The sequence below is a fragment of the Physeter macrocephalus genome, chromosome 20 (assembly GCF_002837175.3).
Source record: "Physeter macrocephalus isolate SW-GA chromosome 20, ASM283717v5, whole genome shotgun sequence".
Taxonomy (NCBI): Eukaryota; Metazoa; Chordata; class Mammalia; order Artiodactyla; family Physeteridae; genus Physeter; species Physeter macrocephalus.
The window spans coordinates 60,630,530-60,645,091 of NC_041233.1; the positions used below are offsets into that span (position 1 = coordinate 60,630,530).

At 41.5% G+C, this 14,562-nt stretch overlaps 1 protein-coding gene across 1 annotated transcript in view; it reads left to right on the forward strand.

The window, feature by feature from the left end:
- SORCS3 (sortilin related VPS10 domain containing receptor 3) overlaps positions 1-14,562 on the forward strand; it is a 620,228-nt gene that overhangs the window by 562,962 nt on the left and 42,704 nt on the right. The window contains exons 15-16 of the mRNA XM_024121368.1: positions 7,914-8,031; positions 9,040-9,173. Of these exons, the coding sequence (XP_023977136.1) occupies positions 7,914-8,031; positions 9,040-9,173 (252 nt within the window). The remainder of the gene's footprint in view (positions 1-7,913; positions 8,032-9,039; positions 9,174-14,562) is intronic.

Consider the following 14,562-nt stretch of genomic DNA (forward strand, 5'->3'; position numbering starts at 1 on the left):
ATATCTATGTAGAGTAGGCATTTGTAGAAAGGGAAATAGACCAGTTTGGCAAGAACAGATAGGGGAGAAGGAAGAAAAATTTGGAAAGGAATACGATGGAATGGGATGAGATGGAATGCTAGTTCTAGGAACACGGTCCCTATTCTATAACCATAATTTCTGAGTATGGACGTAGTGTCATTGGAATAATGTTTTAGGACAACTGTCTGGAAACAGGTGGAGGATAGGTTTCATGAAGACGGATGTAGGGTGTAAACAAGTGAGGGGGCAAGAGGTACTGAGAGCCTGGAATACGGTCTTCAGCAGGAAGAAGAGCAGCCCGTAAGAGCTTTGGCCTCACATGAATGTCATCTTGAAGCCTAGCTCAATCTTGACTTTGAACACGGCCCTAGGGCCTCAGTTTCCTCATCTGAAAAGGTTATACCTAAGATTCTCAGGCCTTGTGTGGAGGATTCGGGATAATAATAGGCAGGGAACATTCAGCAGAGTCTCTGGCACCTGACAAGCATGCTATCAATGGTGACCATCAGTGGTGGCCATTATTAGTGTCAGGGCACAGGAGTGGCATACAAGTGGAGTTGGTGAATGTGAGAGATTTTGTAGAAGTGTAAGAAAAGGATTGAGTGTCAGGCTAGAGGTTAAGAGAGAAGACATACTGAGGGCTGAGTCTCTGCTAATGCACAGGTTTCTAGCCGGATGTCTGAGAATTCAGTTGAGGCAGTAACAGAAAGAGGAAAGTCAGGAAGAGACTGGCAGAGTCAGCTTTGGCCTTGTTCTCTTTCTTAAGGTTTTCTTCAGGCAGACAGAGATGGGAGAGGTGGGGGTTACAGGAGCTCAAGGTGCTGGTGCTGGAGTGACTGAGGAGGATAAGGGAAGGGGGAGGGCCTGGGGCAGCTTGATGACAACACAGTATTATCCTTGTGGAGTTCCACCAGATGTTCCCTCAAAGGTCAGTCTGCAGTGGCATCCTGCTAATCTAACTCCCCACGTACTATTCGTTATATCTTTTGCATATTTCCAGTGGTTTCCTAGTGATGAATTCTTGTTCTTTTCCTCTCGGGAAGATTGTGGGCAACCACTGTCTCCTTGAAACTTCTTTCAGCTTTTATAACTGTATATAAAAGTTGGTGTATTTGGAGGTCAAAAGAAGAACCAGGATACTATGCAGGGGAGAATCAGGTAACCCAGAGTTGCTCTCCTGTAAAGACGAAAACATCTTTACATAGCCTGCTCCTCTAATTACATTTAGTGTGGCATTGTTTCCACGTAAATTATAGCAATTATATACGAAGATCCCCTTTGAAATCATTTAATTAATGAGTAGCTGTCCCTCTGTGTGGATGGAATTCTAATGAAGTCTTTTATTTTTGTAAACCACCTCCCTCCCTCAAATTAATCACTTCTCTACCCACAAGGTTTACTCAGGTCTGGATGGTGGATTAGAGAAGGTATGTTATTTAGGGTCCCAGCAAATCACAGTTGTTTGTGGAAATCCTAGCACAGACGGTGATAACAAGGGGTAGAGAAACTGCTACTATTTTTTCCTGAGATTGTATTTGTCCTCCTAAACCTCAGAGGACACACAACTCAACCATGTTCTTTGGCCCAGAAATAAGGGTACATAAAGCTATCACCCCAATTTTGGAAGAAGTGGATGGTTTTGATAGATTAATTCTACCCATTAATCAACCCAGAACTATTTATTGAACATCTATTACATGAAAGAAGTGCCAGTGGAGACAAAGATGAATGACTCTAATTGATAAATCCTTTGTGTATGGGGTCACCAGGAGACAGATAGCTTGTCTACCTGGAGGTAGACATAGGGATTGAAAGAACATAAACTCTTGGAAATCGTCTTTAAGGAGCCATGTTCCACCTGGACTATTTTTGCATCCCATCCTTTCAGTATACGTGTCACTGATTAAAAATTATCTTCTGTGAGGAAGCTGAAAGCTTGAGAGATGAAGTGAGTTGCTCAGGGTCACCTAGCTAATTTAGTGGCAGACGAGGACTAGGAAAAGACAAGTCTTCTATTTCCTTGCCTACTACTTTTGCCACCATGCCCAGACCACCTGTCTGTTCAAAGTTAAACAACCACACAAGAGGACACTTTGTGACCAGAGTCACATTAGCAGTGCAGACAGATAGCAACAGAGGAGTTTAATAGAAAGAGAGAGATGGCCTCAGGTTTGTAAAGCCCAAGAAGAAGGTGAATCTTGAGTGGAGCCAAAAACTCTCATGATAAAAAACATCCAGGTGACAAGGTAAAAAGAAAAAGAAAAACAGAAGTAATAAATTTTAATAGATTTTTCCTGAAAATCCATTTTGTGAAAAATGGCTCTGAGAATTCATTTATTTTGTTCTGTGGTGGGGAGTAATTTCTTCAGGGGAACTAAAGGGTAGGCTACCTGTTTCCAGACAGTCATATGTATTTATGTATGAGGTATCTACTTTCTGCCAGGCTCTATAGAAGATGTCACACACACACACACACACACACAAAAGACAAAGCCCGTGCATTTTAGGTTAGTATTTACCTTGTAAAAGGAATTTTGAGCCAACCCTATCGAAACCTCTTGATGAGCAGGGCCTTGGGTATGAGTCTGTGGGGGTCCCAGCAATGAGAATTATGGCGATGGTAATGAATATTTATTGTCAATTGGGAGTTTTCAAGATTTTCACATACATTATCTTGGGGTTTTGATTATGTTGATGAAAATATGCTTTGAGTTAAGAAGGGGGACTGGGGATACATTTCTGAAGAAGGAGGTCAAAATAGTTTATCTGGGTAATTGCAAGGAAGTGGGACTGTGGATGGCAGTGAATTTGAACACGCTAGAAATTAGCTTTTTTGCCAAAGACTTGAAAATGAAGCCACCCTCTCAAATTGTCTTGTTCCATTCGTACCCAGTAATCAGCCATTCTTTGTCAAGCAACTATTGTTGAAAAGCTTTATGTGGTCCAAAGAAGTATAAGAACATTCCCAGCCTTACAAAGCTTTCTAATTGGTTGCTACAAATTTGACCAAAAATACAAGAAAATTAAATTCTGGATAAGTGGTCTAGAACAGTGTTTCTTAACAGGTGGTCCTGGAGACAACAACATCAGCATTACCTGGGGAGTTATTAGATATGCAATAATCAGGCACCCAACACTACTAATTAGAAAGTCTGGGTGTGGGACAATCTATATTTAACAAGCTCTCTAGTTGATTCTGATGCAGACAGTGGAGATCCTCTAGTCTAGAGATAACGGGACCATTTGAGTTTCTGAGGAACGAGAGCTCAGTATTATTGGAACAGTCACAGAAGACTTTCTAAAAGAAGTAGTACCTGTTTTGGGAATTACATTATCCTTTTGGAGATGTTCCACATCTTTGGTTCCTCCACCCTAGCCATCTCTTGAGTTTTTGTATTCAATTCGTTTATGAATCACTTTGTTTCCCAAAAAGTTACCACAAGTGGGACGAATATGCTGCCCCTGCTTTACTGGTGATAAGCTTAGAGGAACATTTCCAGAAGATGAGAGGCTTTTATCTGGGAAGTTGATTTCTTGTATTATTATTTAGAAGCAGTCTAGGTTTTCTCTTTCTCCAATCCAGGGCCAAGTGGATCTAGTCAGTGTTTATCACCTCGAAGTGATGGACGTGGTTTCTAATCCCTGTGACTTCTCTGCCGGGTTCTCACTTCTACAGATCCTGTTGCGAATTTTAACATCTGTTCCAAGGGTAGTTATGAAAAGGGATGAGAAATGCTTGAAATTAAGTTAGTCCTTATTTTATCTCCAACTTAGTTTGCTGTGTTTCTGTCATTTCTTCATCTTCCATGAGCTCCAATCAGAAGAGCAGTGAATGAATCCAGTATTGAACAGAATTAGGGAAGCCAGATCTTTGCAAAAGAGAGACCCTGCATCAGAGTCACTTATGCCCCATAGGAGGGGGCCCACCATGAACTGATAGTGGATGGAGAGATGGGAGTACATCAATGTCTAAACGTTACTAAGGGGTTTTACCCTACTAATTTTAGTTGGGACCCAGTGAGAAAATGAACAAAGCTCCTAATCCTAACATTAAATGTTTAAAAATTTGCATCTGGCACAGGAAAATGACCCCGCGGGAGAGCATACTAGCCAACCCCTGAGTGGAAATATCAGTGTATCAATTTACAGTTTGGGGAAGGACCTGGAAAACATGGTGTAAGGAAATTTGGGTTAGAAGCCAAAGAAATAGTGGTGAAAGGAATGCACCTGCGGGAACTGTAGAAGAGAAGAATCTAAGTTAGTCCACAGGTTCTGAATGAGCCTCTATTTTATGTTCAGTTCTGAAATGAGCCCTCAGATCAGAAACAGATATCCCTAAAAGCTAGGAAGGCTGACAACATGGACATCCTTAGAGGCTCAGGGTCAGTTAGGCCACACGTACTTGGATGATGTCAGCATCCTCCTCAACATCAGCCCTGGGAAATGGTTAAGCCTGAGCTTGAAGTTCTCTGCTTCCTAACTCCTGAGCCATTCCTTTCCTGTGTGGGCAACTTTGTCTATTAGAAAGATCTCTCACATTTTGTAAACTTTTACACTTTTATTTTTTGTTATTTTTTAATATTCAAGAGATCTCCCTAGAGGGCCCATTTATTGGTCTTCCCTCCAATGCCCCTTCCTAAGTCATCTCCAGGTTAACCAGCCATAGTTTTGTACCATTCCTTGGATTGGTAGGTGAAAAGTGGTCTCAAATCATATCGCCATTTGTATTCTTTCTTGTACCTCCTGTAACAAATTACCACAAACTGGGTGACTGAAAAAACAGAAATTTATTCTCTCATAGTTCTGGAGGCCAGAGTCCAAGGTCAAGGTGGCAGCAGGACCGCGCTCCCTCTAGTGCACTAAAGGAGAATTCGTTCCATGCTTGTTCCATCTTCTGATGGCTCCAGGTGTTCCTTGGCTTGTACCTGCATAACTCGTCTTTGCCTCTGTCTTCACATAGCCTTCTCCTCTCTGTATGTCGCTCTTCTTTGTATCTCTTATAAGGATACTTTTCATTGGACTTAGGGCCAGGATGATTTTATCTTCAGATCCTTAACTCACAACTGCAAAGACCTTTTTCCAAATAAGGTCACCTTCACAGGTTACAGGGAATAGAACATGGTCATGTCTCTTTGGAGAGCCACTATTTCATCCAGTACATCATCTGAATCCCTCTCTTTTTCAGTGGTCCTTAAACTTTGGGAACTGTGAACCCTTTTGAAAATCTGATAAAAAGATATGTAATGTCTCCATAGATAAATACACACAGGCCAGTAAATGCATATTTATTTCAAATTTCAGGAGATTCAAACTCCACTACCACCACCAAAGCCCCTTCATGTACTACTCACGTATATCCTTCTTGAATGGTGACATCCAACACTAAGTACAATTCTCCTTTGTTATGTAGTTAATGTAAAACAGACCAGGATATTGCCTCTTTTGTTCTAGAGAATATACAAAATTCTGCATTCATTAATGCATTCTAAGATTACCTTAAGTATTTCTGGTCTATCTGAAGTGTGTTTACTTATATTAATTACATTGTATACGAAAATTCTTAAGGTGGATCATCATCATTATCATCATCATTATTATTATGTATCCTGAGCTGCACCAAGCCCCATTTCTTTTATCCAATACTTATGTAGTTGCCAGGGAGGGACCTGATATTTTTCCCTGTTTTGTCATATATTATTAACTTCAGCCTGTCTCGTCAGTCTGTCAAGACCTTTTTGGGTCCTGATTCTGCCGTCAAGCATATTGACTGTTTCTTCCAGCTTTGTGTCATCAGAAAATGCAATTTCCAATGATGACCATTATTTTCATGTTGTCAAGTCATTAATAAAAATGATGAACAAGAAAGAGCAGACAGCAGAACCTTGCAGCTGACTACTCACCCCCTCCCTCCTGGTTGATTTTAATGCCTTAATTAGGTACTGTTCAGCCACATAATTTTACTAGCACCTGGCTCATGTTTTTCACCTTTTCTTCAAGACTGCTACAGCGGACCATCAGATGCCTTGTTGATATCTGGGTAAATCATGTGCCTCATATTTCCTTCTTCTGTATGCCTAGTAATCCTTTCATAGAAGGGAATGGGATTCACCTGACATGATGTATTTTGTGATCTATAAAATAACTGTAAACTGTTTGGAGTAGGTAGAGTGTTTTGTTTTTTGTTTAGCATCACTAATATCCTTCTACTCAGAGTACTCCAATCAGGGAAGACTTTCTAGAGGAGGTAGCATTCGAATGTGGGAGGATTTGGATAGGTTGGATAGAGAGGGAAGAAGACATTTATCAAGGTTTCTCCCACTGTTTGTTGTTTCTTGATGAGCTTTTAACCTTATTCTCTCTTAAAACAAATAGAAACTTTTTATGAGATAACTGTTTTGTTAAAGATTAAAACTTGACTGACTCATGACCTTTCCGTGAACTGAATCAGAACTAAATAGTAGAGATACCTTAGTGTAGACCTGGCATGGATGTATTGGATTTGGAGACCAATGAATATAGCAAGAATGCAATAGAATGGAGAGAACGTCAGGGCAGGTATCCCACGCAGTACTAGCCACACAGTCCAGGGTATTCTAGCCTCTTGACTTCTACTACTCAGGGCCGAGGTAAGATTCATGCAAAGATCATACGATTTTACTAAAGGAGAGACCCACAGTCACTCCCTCAAAGTCTGTTTAATCTTTTTGTTTTTTCAGTCAAAGCTCTAAAAAGCTTTATTTAACGTGTAAATGTTAGAACATTAAAAATCATTTCCTAAGGTGTATTTTAAGTTGTGTGATCTACAAAACAATTCCTTCTCCATTTCACAATTTTAATTAACTCCACCCCTCCCAAAGCATCCTCATCTTTCAGATAGCAGAAGGAAATGTCCCTTGAGGAGAGTTAGTCTCTTAGGTGTCACTATGAGGATATTTGAACTTGGGAAGAGGAGAATCCGTGTCTGTGAGCATGATTAATTCTTGCTGGAATGGAAGCCATCCAATTCCTTGAAAGAATTCAGTGGGTTTTGGTTCCCAGCATGACTGGTCTCCCCTTTACATCACTCTGATAGATGCCTTGCATTGTAATTCCAAGACATGCCACCTGAGTGGAGTACGGATGATCAGTCTTTTTTTCTATTTTTCTAGAAATGATTGATCATTCATGTTTATAGGGTTATCAACTGCTGGACTTTGAAAAGGTCAGTATTGATTATCTAAGTCGCGCAGAAAGCGTGCTTCTTTGCTATTCATAAATATGAGTTCCTTTTATGAGATGACTAATTTTTCAGGGCAGGGGGAAAGAGGGTGGTATTCACATGAATTAAGCAATGAGAATTTCAACTAAAGCGCACTTAGATTCAGTCAGAATATTGGAATTGGCAAGGTCATACTTTAGATTAGCTAATTCACACCCACCCCTCCCAACATACACACGTACAATTTACTTTACAGATGAGAAAACTGAGTCCCTGCCTGTGGACATCAGTAGCTATAACAGTAGTGCTTGCTTTGAGAAGAAGACTATATGTGAAAATACGAGGAGCAGGTCTACCTGTGGAGAGGATTGTAGATGATTGGGGAAGATTTTTCCTTCACCATACCTTTCTATATTTGAAATGCTTCCTGTAAAGCACATATATTACTTTTGAAAAAAGAAAAAGTTGGTTTTACACCCACAGTGAATACTGTGTCAATTGGCTGTAGTTGTGTGGCCAGTGGACTTTCCCCTCAATAGCCTTCACAGACCTGGCTTTAGAAGAATCATTAAAGTCCAGGCTGCAATTCAGCCCTCCGTCCCTCCAGTCTTTGTGCACTAGACTAGACTAGACACTGTGACTGACTATGGGGCTTTATCTGCTTGCCTTTCTCATTTGTCCCCTAAACACTTAGAGTTTTTGGCCACTTCAGCCTCCACTCGGAATGGCAGTTGGTGAAGGTGGACTACAGATCTGTCTTCAGCCGGCGCTGCAGCAAAGAGGATTATCAGACCTGGCACCTGCTCAATCAGGTACAGTGCAGGGTAGGGGGTCCTGTCGCCTAGGAACAGGGACCACTGCAAGCCCTGTTTGGTCCTATTGGGCCTTCCTATTTGGAGAAGGAAAGTAGTGGGCCATCTGGGGATAATGGTGGGTTTCGGGGGAGGGATTGGAAGCCACACACCCAGGTCTAGCAGGGGCAGGTGATATTTGGGGACCATTTTGCACCCTGGAATCCTGATCTACTCGTTGAAATCACCAAGCAGCCTGGGGAAGTGGTGATAATGGTAACCTGGGATTTTAGTGCTACCCATGGAGAAATAAGCCCAGAAAACTAGGAGACCCCACCAATGATGTGATCATCTCACCTTTTACTGGGAAGCCTGAGAGCATTTCTCAGACCAGCCTGAAGTCAGGACCCGGGAGCATTGCGGACAGGACCACAGAGAAGGGGTGAAAGGTGGAGGTGAGGGGCTCTAGCAAGGCAGATATTTAGTGCTATGCAACATAGGCAGACTTCTTTTTCCTTCAGAACTATTGGGTCCTTATAATTTGTACCAACAAATTATTATCCTTCTCTTTGTGCCCTTGACTAGGAATAAGGACTTGGACACAGTGGTTTATCATAGAGAGGGAACTTATTGGGTCCACTCCACTTTTACTCTGAAGATGATGTGAAAAATATGCCAGCAGTGGGTTCTTTTCCACTGGAATTTCTGCTGACGCCATTCGGGCAATTGCCGGGTGATCTGTGAGGATGACCTGGAGTGTTTGCATTCTCTATGGAGGTGGAGAAGAAACAAGACGAAGTAGCCATCACTGGCTAGGTTGGGTGGAGGGACAGTGATAGGCCAGCCTCCCATAGTGTTCCTCTTGCGGGGTAGTAAAAGATCAGCCTTTTAATCTTGGAAACTCCTGAATGGTTCCTGGGAAGGAGATTTCTACATAGAGTGACGAAAAGACAATGAAGAGGCTAACACTGGTTTATTTCACCATCTTTGTGTTTTTCTGCCTCTCTCACTGTGGACTTTCTTCCTAAGGGGGAGCCTTGCGTCATGGGAGAAAGGAAAATATTCAAGAAACGCAAGCCAGGAGCTCAGTGTGCCCTGGGCCGAGACTCCTCAGGGACGGTGGTCTCAGAACCCTGTGTCTGTGCCGACTGGGACTTTGAATGGTGAGTCCCTGGGCATCTCATTGCCAATTCCAGTTAGACATTTACTGGTTGGGGGGATGAGGGTGAAGATGAAGCTGGGGAGGAAGGCATGACTAAGAGATAGGTGTGTCTGCTGGCCTATGGGCCTGGCTTCCCCAGTTCCTGGCCAGATGGGATGTCTGCATCCCTGGAATGAGGACAGGAGGAGGCGATTTCACAGGGAAGATCACTGTTCTATCAGAGCAGCATGTCCAAGGGGACTTCTTCGCATCTTCAGTTAACATCTGTCCCGGAAAGTCCCAGAGAGGTGGGACTGGGCACAGAGAGCTCAGAGTTACCTTTCTGGAGTTACCTCCAGAAACGTTAGCTAGAATTGTGCTCTTCCAAATGAGCTCTCTTATCATCATTTCTTTTTTTTCTCCCTCTAATGACAACCACAAAGAATGACTTTGACTCTCACCTATTAACTAATGACTCACAAATTTGCGAATATTTACCTCCATCTCTGGCCTGTCTCTCCTCTTGGATGGAGACATTTGTGTCCATCTATTTACTCAGCATCCATCTTCCCTTGAATTGCTAATAGGGATTTCAAACTTTGTGTGGCCAAGCAGAATTCTTCCTGAACACCCACTAGTGGAAGCAGTTTTTCAACTTTTCTTAAGCCACCACCCCCCATCCCGGACCAGTTTTTCCAAATTCAATAAAACACACTGATATCCACGCAGTTGCTTAAGTCAAAATCCCAGGAGAGCTTGATTTTTCCCTTTACCCTCAGGTCCAGGCCATCCACAAGTCCTTGAAAGTCTCTATTTCCCAAACACATTCTAACTCAAAGCACCTCTACCCATGGCCACTGCAGTCTGGATCACTCCAACAGTTTACTAACTCGCTCTCTGCTTCCACTCTGGTCACCCTGAAATCTATCCAACATTATATTTTAAAAACCCAAGTCAGATCTTATCACTCCTGTACTAGAAGCACTGCAATGGCTTCCCCTCTTCCTTAAAATATAATCTAATCTTCTTTCTTTGCTCCACTGTAGATGATTGACCCATTGCCATTGTTCCTTAACTTCTTACTGTTCTCCCCTCATTCACCATTTTGCAGCCACACTACTATCTCCTACACTTTGATTAACCCAGACTCATTCCTAGCAAAGGAAACAGCAAGTACAAGGATTTCTTCCACATCTCAGCATGGCTGGCAACTTTTCATCACTCATGCCTCAGCAAAAATAGCAGCTCCTCAGAAATGCCTTCTGAGACCATCTAATCTCACCTACACCCTGGCACCCTCTGGCACATCACCCTGTTTAATTGTCATCTTAGTATTAATCACATATAGAGAGATTGTGTTTTTTGATTTCTTTATTATTGCCCATCTTTCCCCAGTAGAATGGAAGTGTGTGAGTGCAGGAATTTTAGACATTCTTTATTGTTGCATCCTCCATGCCTAGCCCAAAGTAAGCATTAAACTGTCATGCGATGTTTCTGAATGTTGTTTCTTTTAGGAGAGTCAAAAACCTTTCCAAACCTGGGAATGGGTGATCCCATTGGTGACTGCAGAGTCATCCCAGGCTGACTCCAGTTGGATGAATTCTTCCGCTGTGTCACAGCCAAAAACTGAAGTTCATTTGAGATATTTTCATCACCCATTCCAGGTTAAAAGACAAAACTAAGGGCTCAGGTGTCAGCCTATAGACGTGGAAGGGGCAGGACAGTGACAGAGCTGCGTTAGGGCTCATCTGGTGTCTAATAACAGAAATAAGTCCAAATGGGTACAGAACAGCTGCCCTGCCCAGAAACCTCACCCCCTGCATCCTCATTTCATCCAGCCTGTTGCTTGATTTGTTCTGTAAGCCATCTTCCATTTCCCACTTTCTACTAAGACTGTAACAGGTAACGGCAAGCCCGCTAGTTGACCATGACTGCCCCCCTACCTGCTCTTCATCCCTGAACTCGTGCCTTGAAAAGCTTGACTTCAGCAAGAATCATCCAAATGGGATGTGCTAAATGGAATTTAATTTAAATGACAGGGTCCTATCTGTAGCATTTTTGACCCTTTGGAAACAAAGGATATTTTCACAATTGGGAAGAATGATTTTGAATTATTAACCACAATCCGGAAAAATAGTCATAGCAGCGATACAGGAGGCCACTCAGAATTATGGTACATGACATATTGGTGTCATCCTGAATATGCAGAATCTGAATATCAGGCTTCCTTGTGTCCTTCTGCAGACTGACTCCATAGAGGTGCATTGTCTTTGCATATGTCATGCTACATTTTCTCCTGTGTCTCTCTGAACTGTACTAGACCCTCACCCATTGTTAGGAAGCCTTACAATTGAGAAAGAGTAGGAATTGTAACATAAATATTTTTTTCTTCAGCAATCACATTAACATTTACTAGTCTGGGAAAAAACCCCAGCTCTGATATTCAATTTTTGACCTTGGGAAATTTACTTAATCTCTATGACTTCACCTCCTAGGCTATTAAATACAAATATATAACATGTATCTCATTGGGTCCTAGGGAGGAATAAATGAATTCACATACATCATTAATGTGAATAAGGAATTTATCCTAATGGTATACACAGCTTTTGATGCTGCGGTTGTTGTTAATCTTGAACCCCAGGGTTAAGTGGTCCCCGTGGTATTGTTAGCAAGTAAATCAGAGCTTCTACATCCAAATAAGCACTATCTTCAAAGTTGAACCTTTGGGTGTCATCCGTTTATTTTAATGGTGATGGCTTTGCTTAAACTATTTCTGAACCTGTCTTTGGAAAACTGCTGTCAGAATGCATCTATAAGTAAAGAAGTGGAGGGAGAAGCCCTTGCAAAATATTCTATGGTTCTCACACTTGCATTGGTAGAGGTACCACGTGGACCCAGCACCCTGTAATGTCAGTATCATTACTATGACATTTTAGTGAGACGAATATTAGCATCTAGAATGTAAGTTACTTGACCGAAATCACATTAGCAGTGAGAGAAAGAGGTAAGGATCAAATGTAAGTCTAGCTAAATTCCACATTCTCTTCTCTATATCATGCCATTTCTCAAGAAATCAAACAAATGTTTGTTATTTTAGATACACTTTATTTTTCAGAAGAAATAGGGTCCCCAAGTTTGCTTATTCTAAAATTAAATGATCTCATCCTCAAATGATCTAAGTTAACTGCTGGTGATGAGGTTAAATATAGAATGTTCCATTAACTCTAAACCAATGCCAAATAAAGTAGTTTTGACCATTGGTACTAGAATTGTCATAGGTGTATGGTGTTCAAGAAGACTTTCTAGAATTTTGAGGGGAGATATATAAGACATGGTATGTTTGGCTCTCTGTAGCCAATCATACCTCATATTAAAAAGAAGATAGAACCACCTGAGTCTGAGTTAGGACTAACAAACACACAGGACTTGAAGCTGGGTTAGTAGTCATAACCTGAGAACAAAAGCAAAAAAATCATGTGACCTAAAAGTATTTTTGCACTACTTTTGAGTATGGCAGAGAGAGTGTGATTCTGAAATTTCTGGGATTTTTTGTTGTTGTTATGGTGGTTTTCACGGACAATGGGACTGAGTGTTTAAATTTTTTTTCCTTGTTTTATTTTTAAGTCAACTTCAATAAGCATAGGTATCAGTTAAAAATACAGTTTTTCCCTCAAATATAGTTTGTCTGTTTGTTTGTCTTTAATGCTCATGCTGAAAAATCCGTGTGTGGCAACAGTTTCATAGCCCTGTCTCCTTCTCAATGTTCCTTCCTATCAGGAAGTGTTAGCTAAGGAATCTGAAGACCCCAGCTTGGTTAGTATAAGTGATTACCATGCATATTCCACCTAGTTGTTTCCCTAAGCCAAATCAGGTCGTGTTCATTGGATTGTTCCCACAACTTTTAAGTCTCAGAGACAGCAGGGAGTAGAGACTGGGGAGGATGGATTAAATGCGTTGATTCTGGTGGAAAAGTTCAGGAGTGCAGCCTGGGTTCACAGAGGAATTTTCTGCCCTTATCGTTCTGCTTAAGAAGGAAGGCTTTATAGATTTTCAGATGCCTTTACTTGTAGAGCACCATTGACTTTCGCAACTTTCACCCTTCCATCCAGAGCGGGTGTCAGTAACCAGTGTGAATTTTACATAAATATTGATGTTTCTACTTAACGGCCTCATAAATCCCCCAGCCTTATGTTTACTGTACAGAACCTCTCTGTAGCAACCTCCATCATGGCACTGGTGAGGGGCTAGGAGCAAATCCTCCGTGAGAACTAAGTTTGTCAGAAACTACTGAGTAGTCAGAAAAGGGAGCTGCTCTGAAGTCCTATGAGGACTCCTAGGAAGTACTTGCCCCCTGGGAGGTCCAAATGCATTTGTTCAGTGAGAAACCAAGTTGGACCAGAGATTATGCCAAATTGTTCTCTTTCTTACTCCTTCATCCGACCACTCACACAGCAATAATTTTGCTGAGCACCTACTAGGTGCCAAGTTTTTTAGATGGATTAACTTACTTAATCTTCCCAACCAGCTCTTGGAAGGGGAGGTCTGTTATCATAGACGTTTTATAAATGAAGAAATCGAGACAAGAGAGGTTAAGTGTAACTCATTCCAAATAATAATATGCTACTCCAGAGTCTCAAGTCTCAGTATGTCTTTTTTTTTTTTTTTGCCCACACCTCGCAGCTTGTGGGATCTTAGTTCCCCAACCAGGGATTGAACTCAGGCCCTTGGCAGTGAAAGCGTGGAGTCCTAACTACTGGACCACCAGGGAATTCCCAAAGTCTCAGTATGTCTTAGTGTTTACCTTCCATGTCCAGTATGGCTCCAGATCCACAGAGCAAGTTTATCAAGTGGCAGTGTAGAACGACGAGGGGAAGAGATTTGGGGTGCCATAGTACATAAATTCAGGCACGTATGAAATCTAGTCAACCTTTAGTATTCTGCATATAGGGCCCAATCAAGCATATTTTTTCTATAGACTAGGCATTAGAGAAAAATCGAAGATGTATTAGCCAGAGTTATTAGATGCAAAGAAGGGATGACAGGAAATAATAGAGTATAATTGGGTGCTGAATTTCATGATCCAGACCTATGCTGTACAGTATAGTAGGCACTAGCCACATGTGGTTATTTGCATTAAAATTAAATACAATGAGCCCATCGACAGACGAATGGATAAAGATGTGGTACATATATACAATGGAATATTCCTCAGCCATAAAAAGGAATGAAATTGGGTCATTTGTAGAGACGTGGATGGATCTAGAGACTGTTATACAGAGTGAAGTAAGTCAGAAAGAGAAAAACAAATATCGCATGTTAGTGCATATATGTGGAACCTAGAAAAATGGTACAGATGAACCGGTTTGCAGGGCAGAAATTGAGACACACATGTAGAGAACAAACGTATG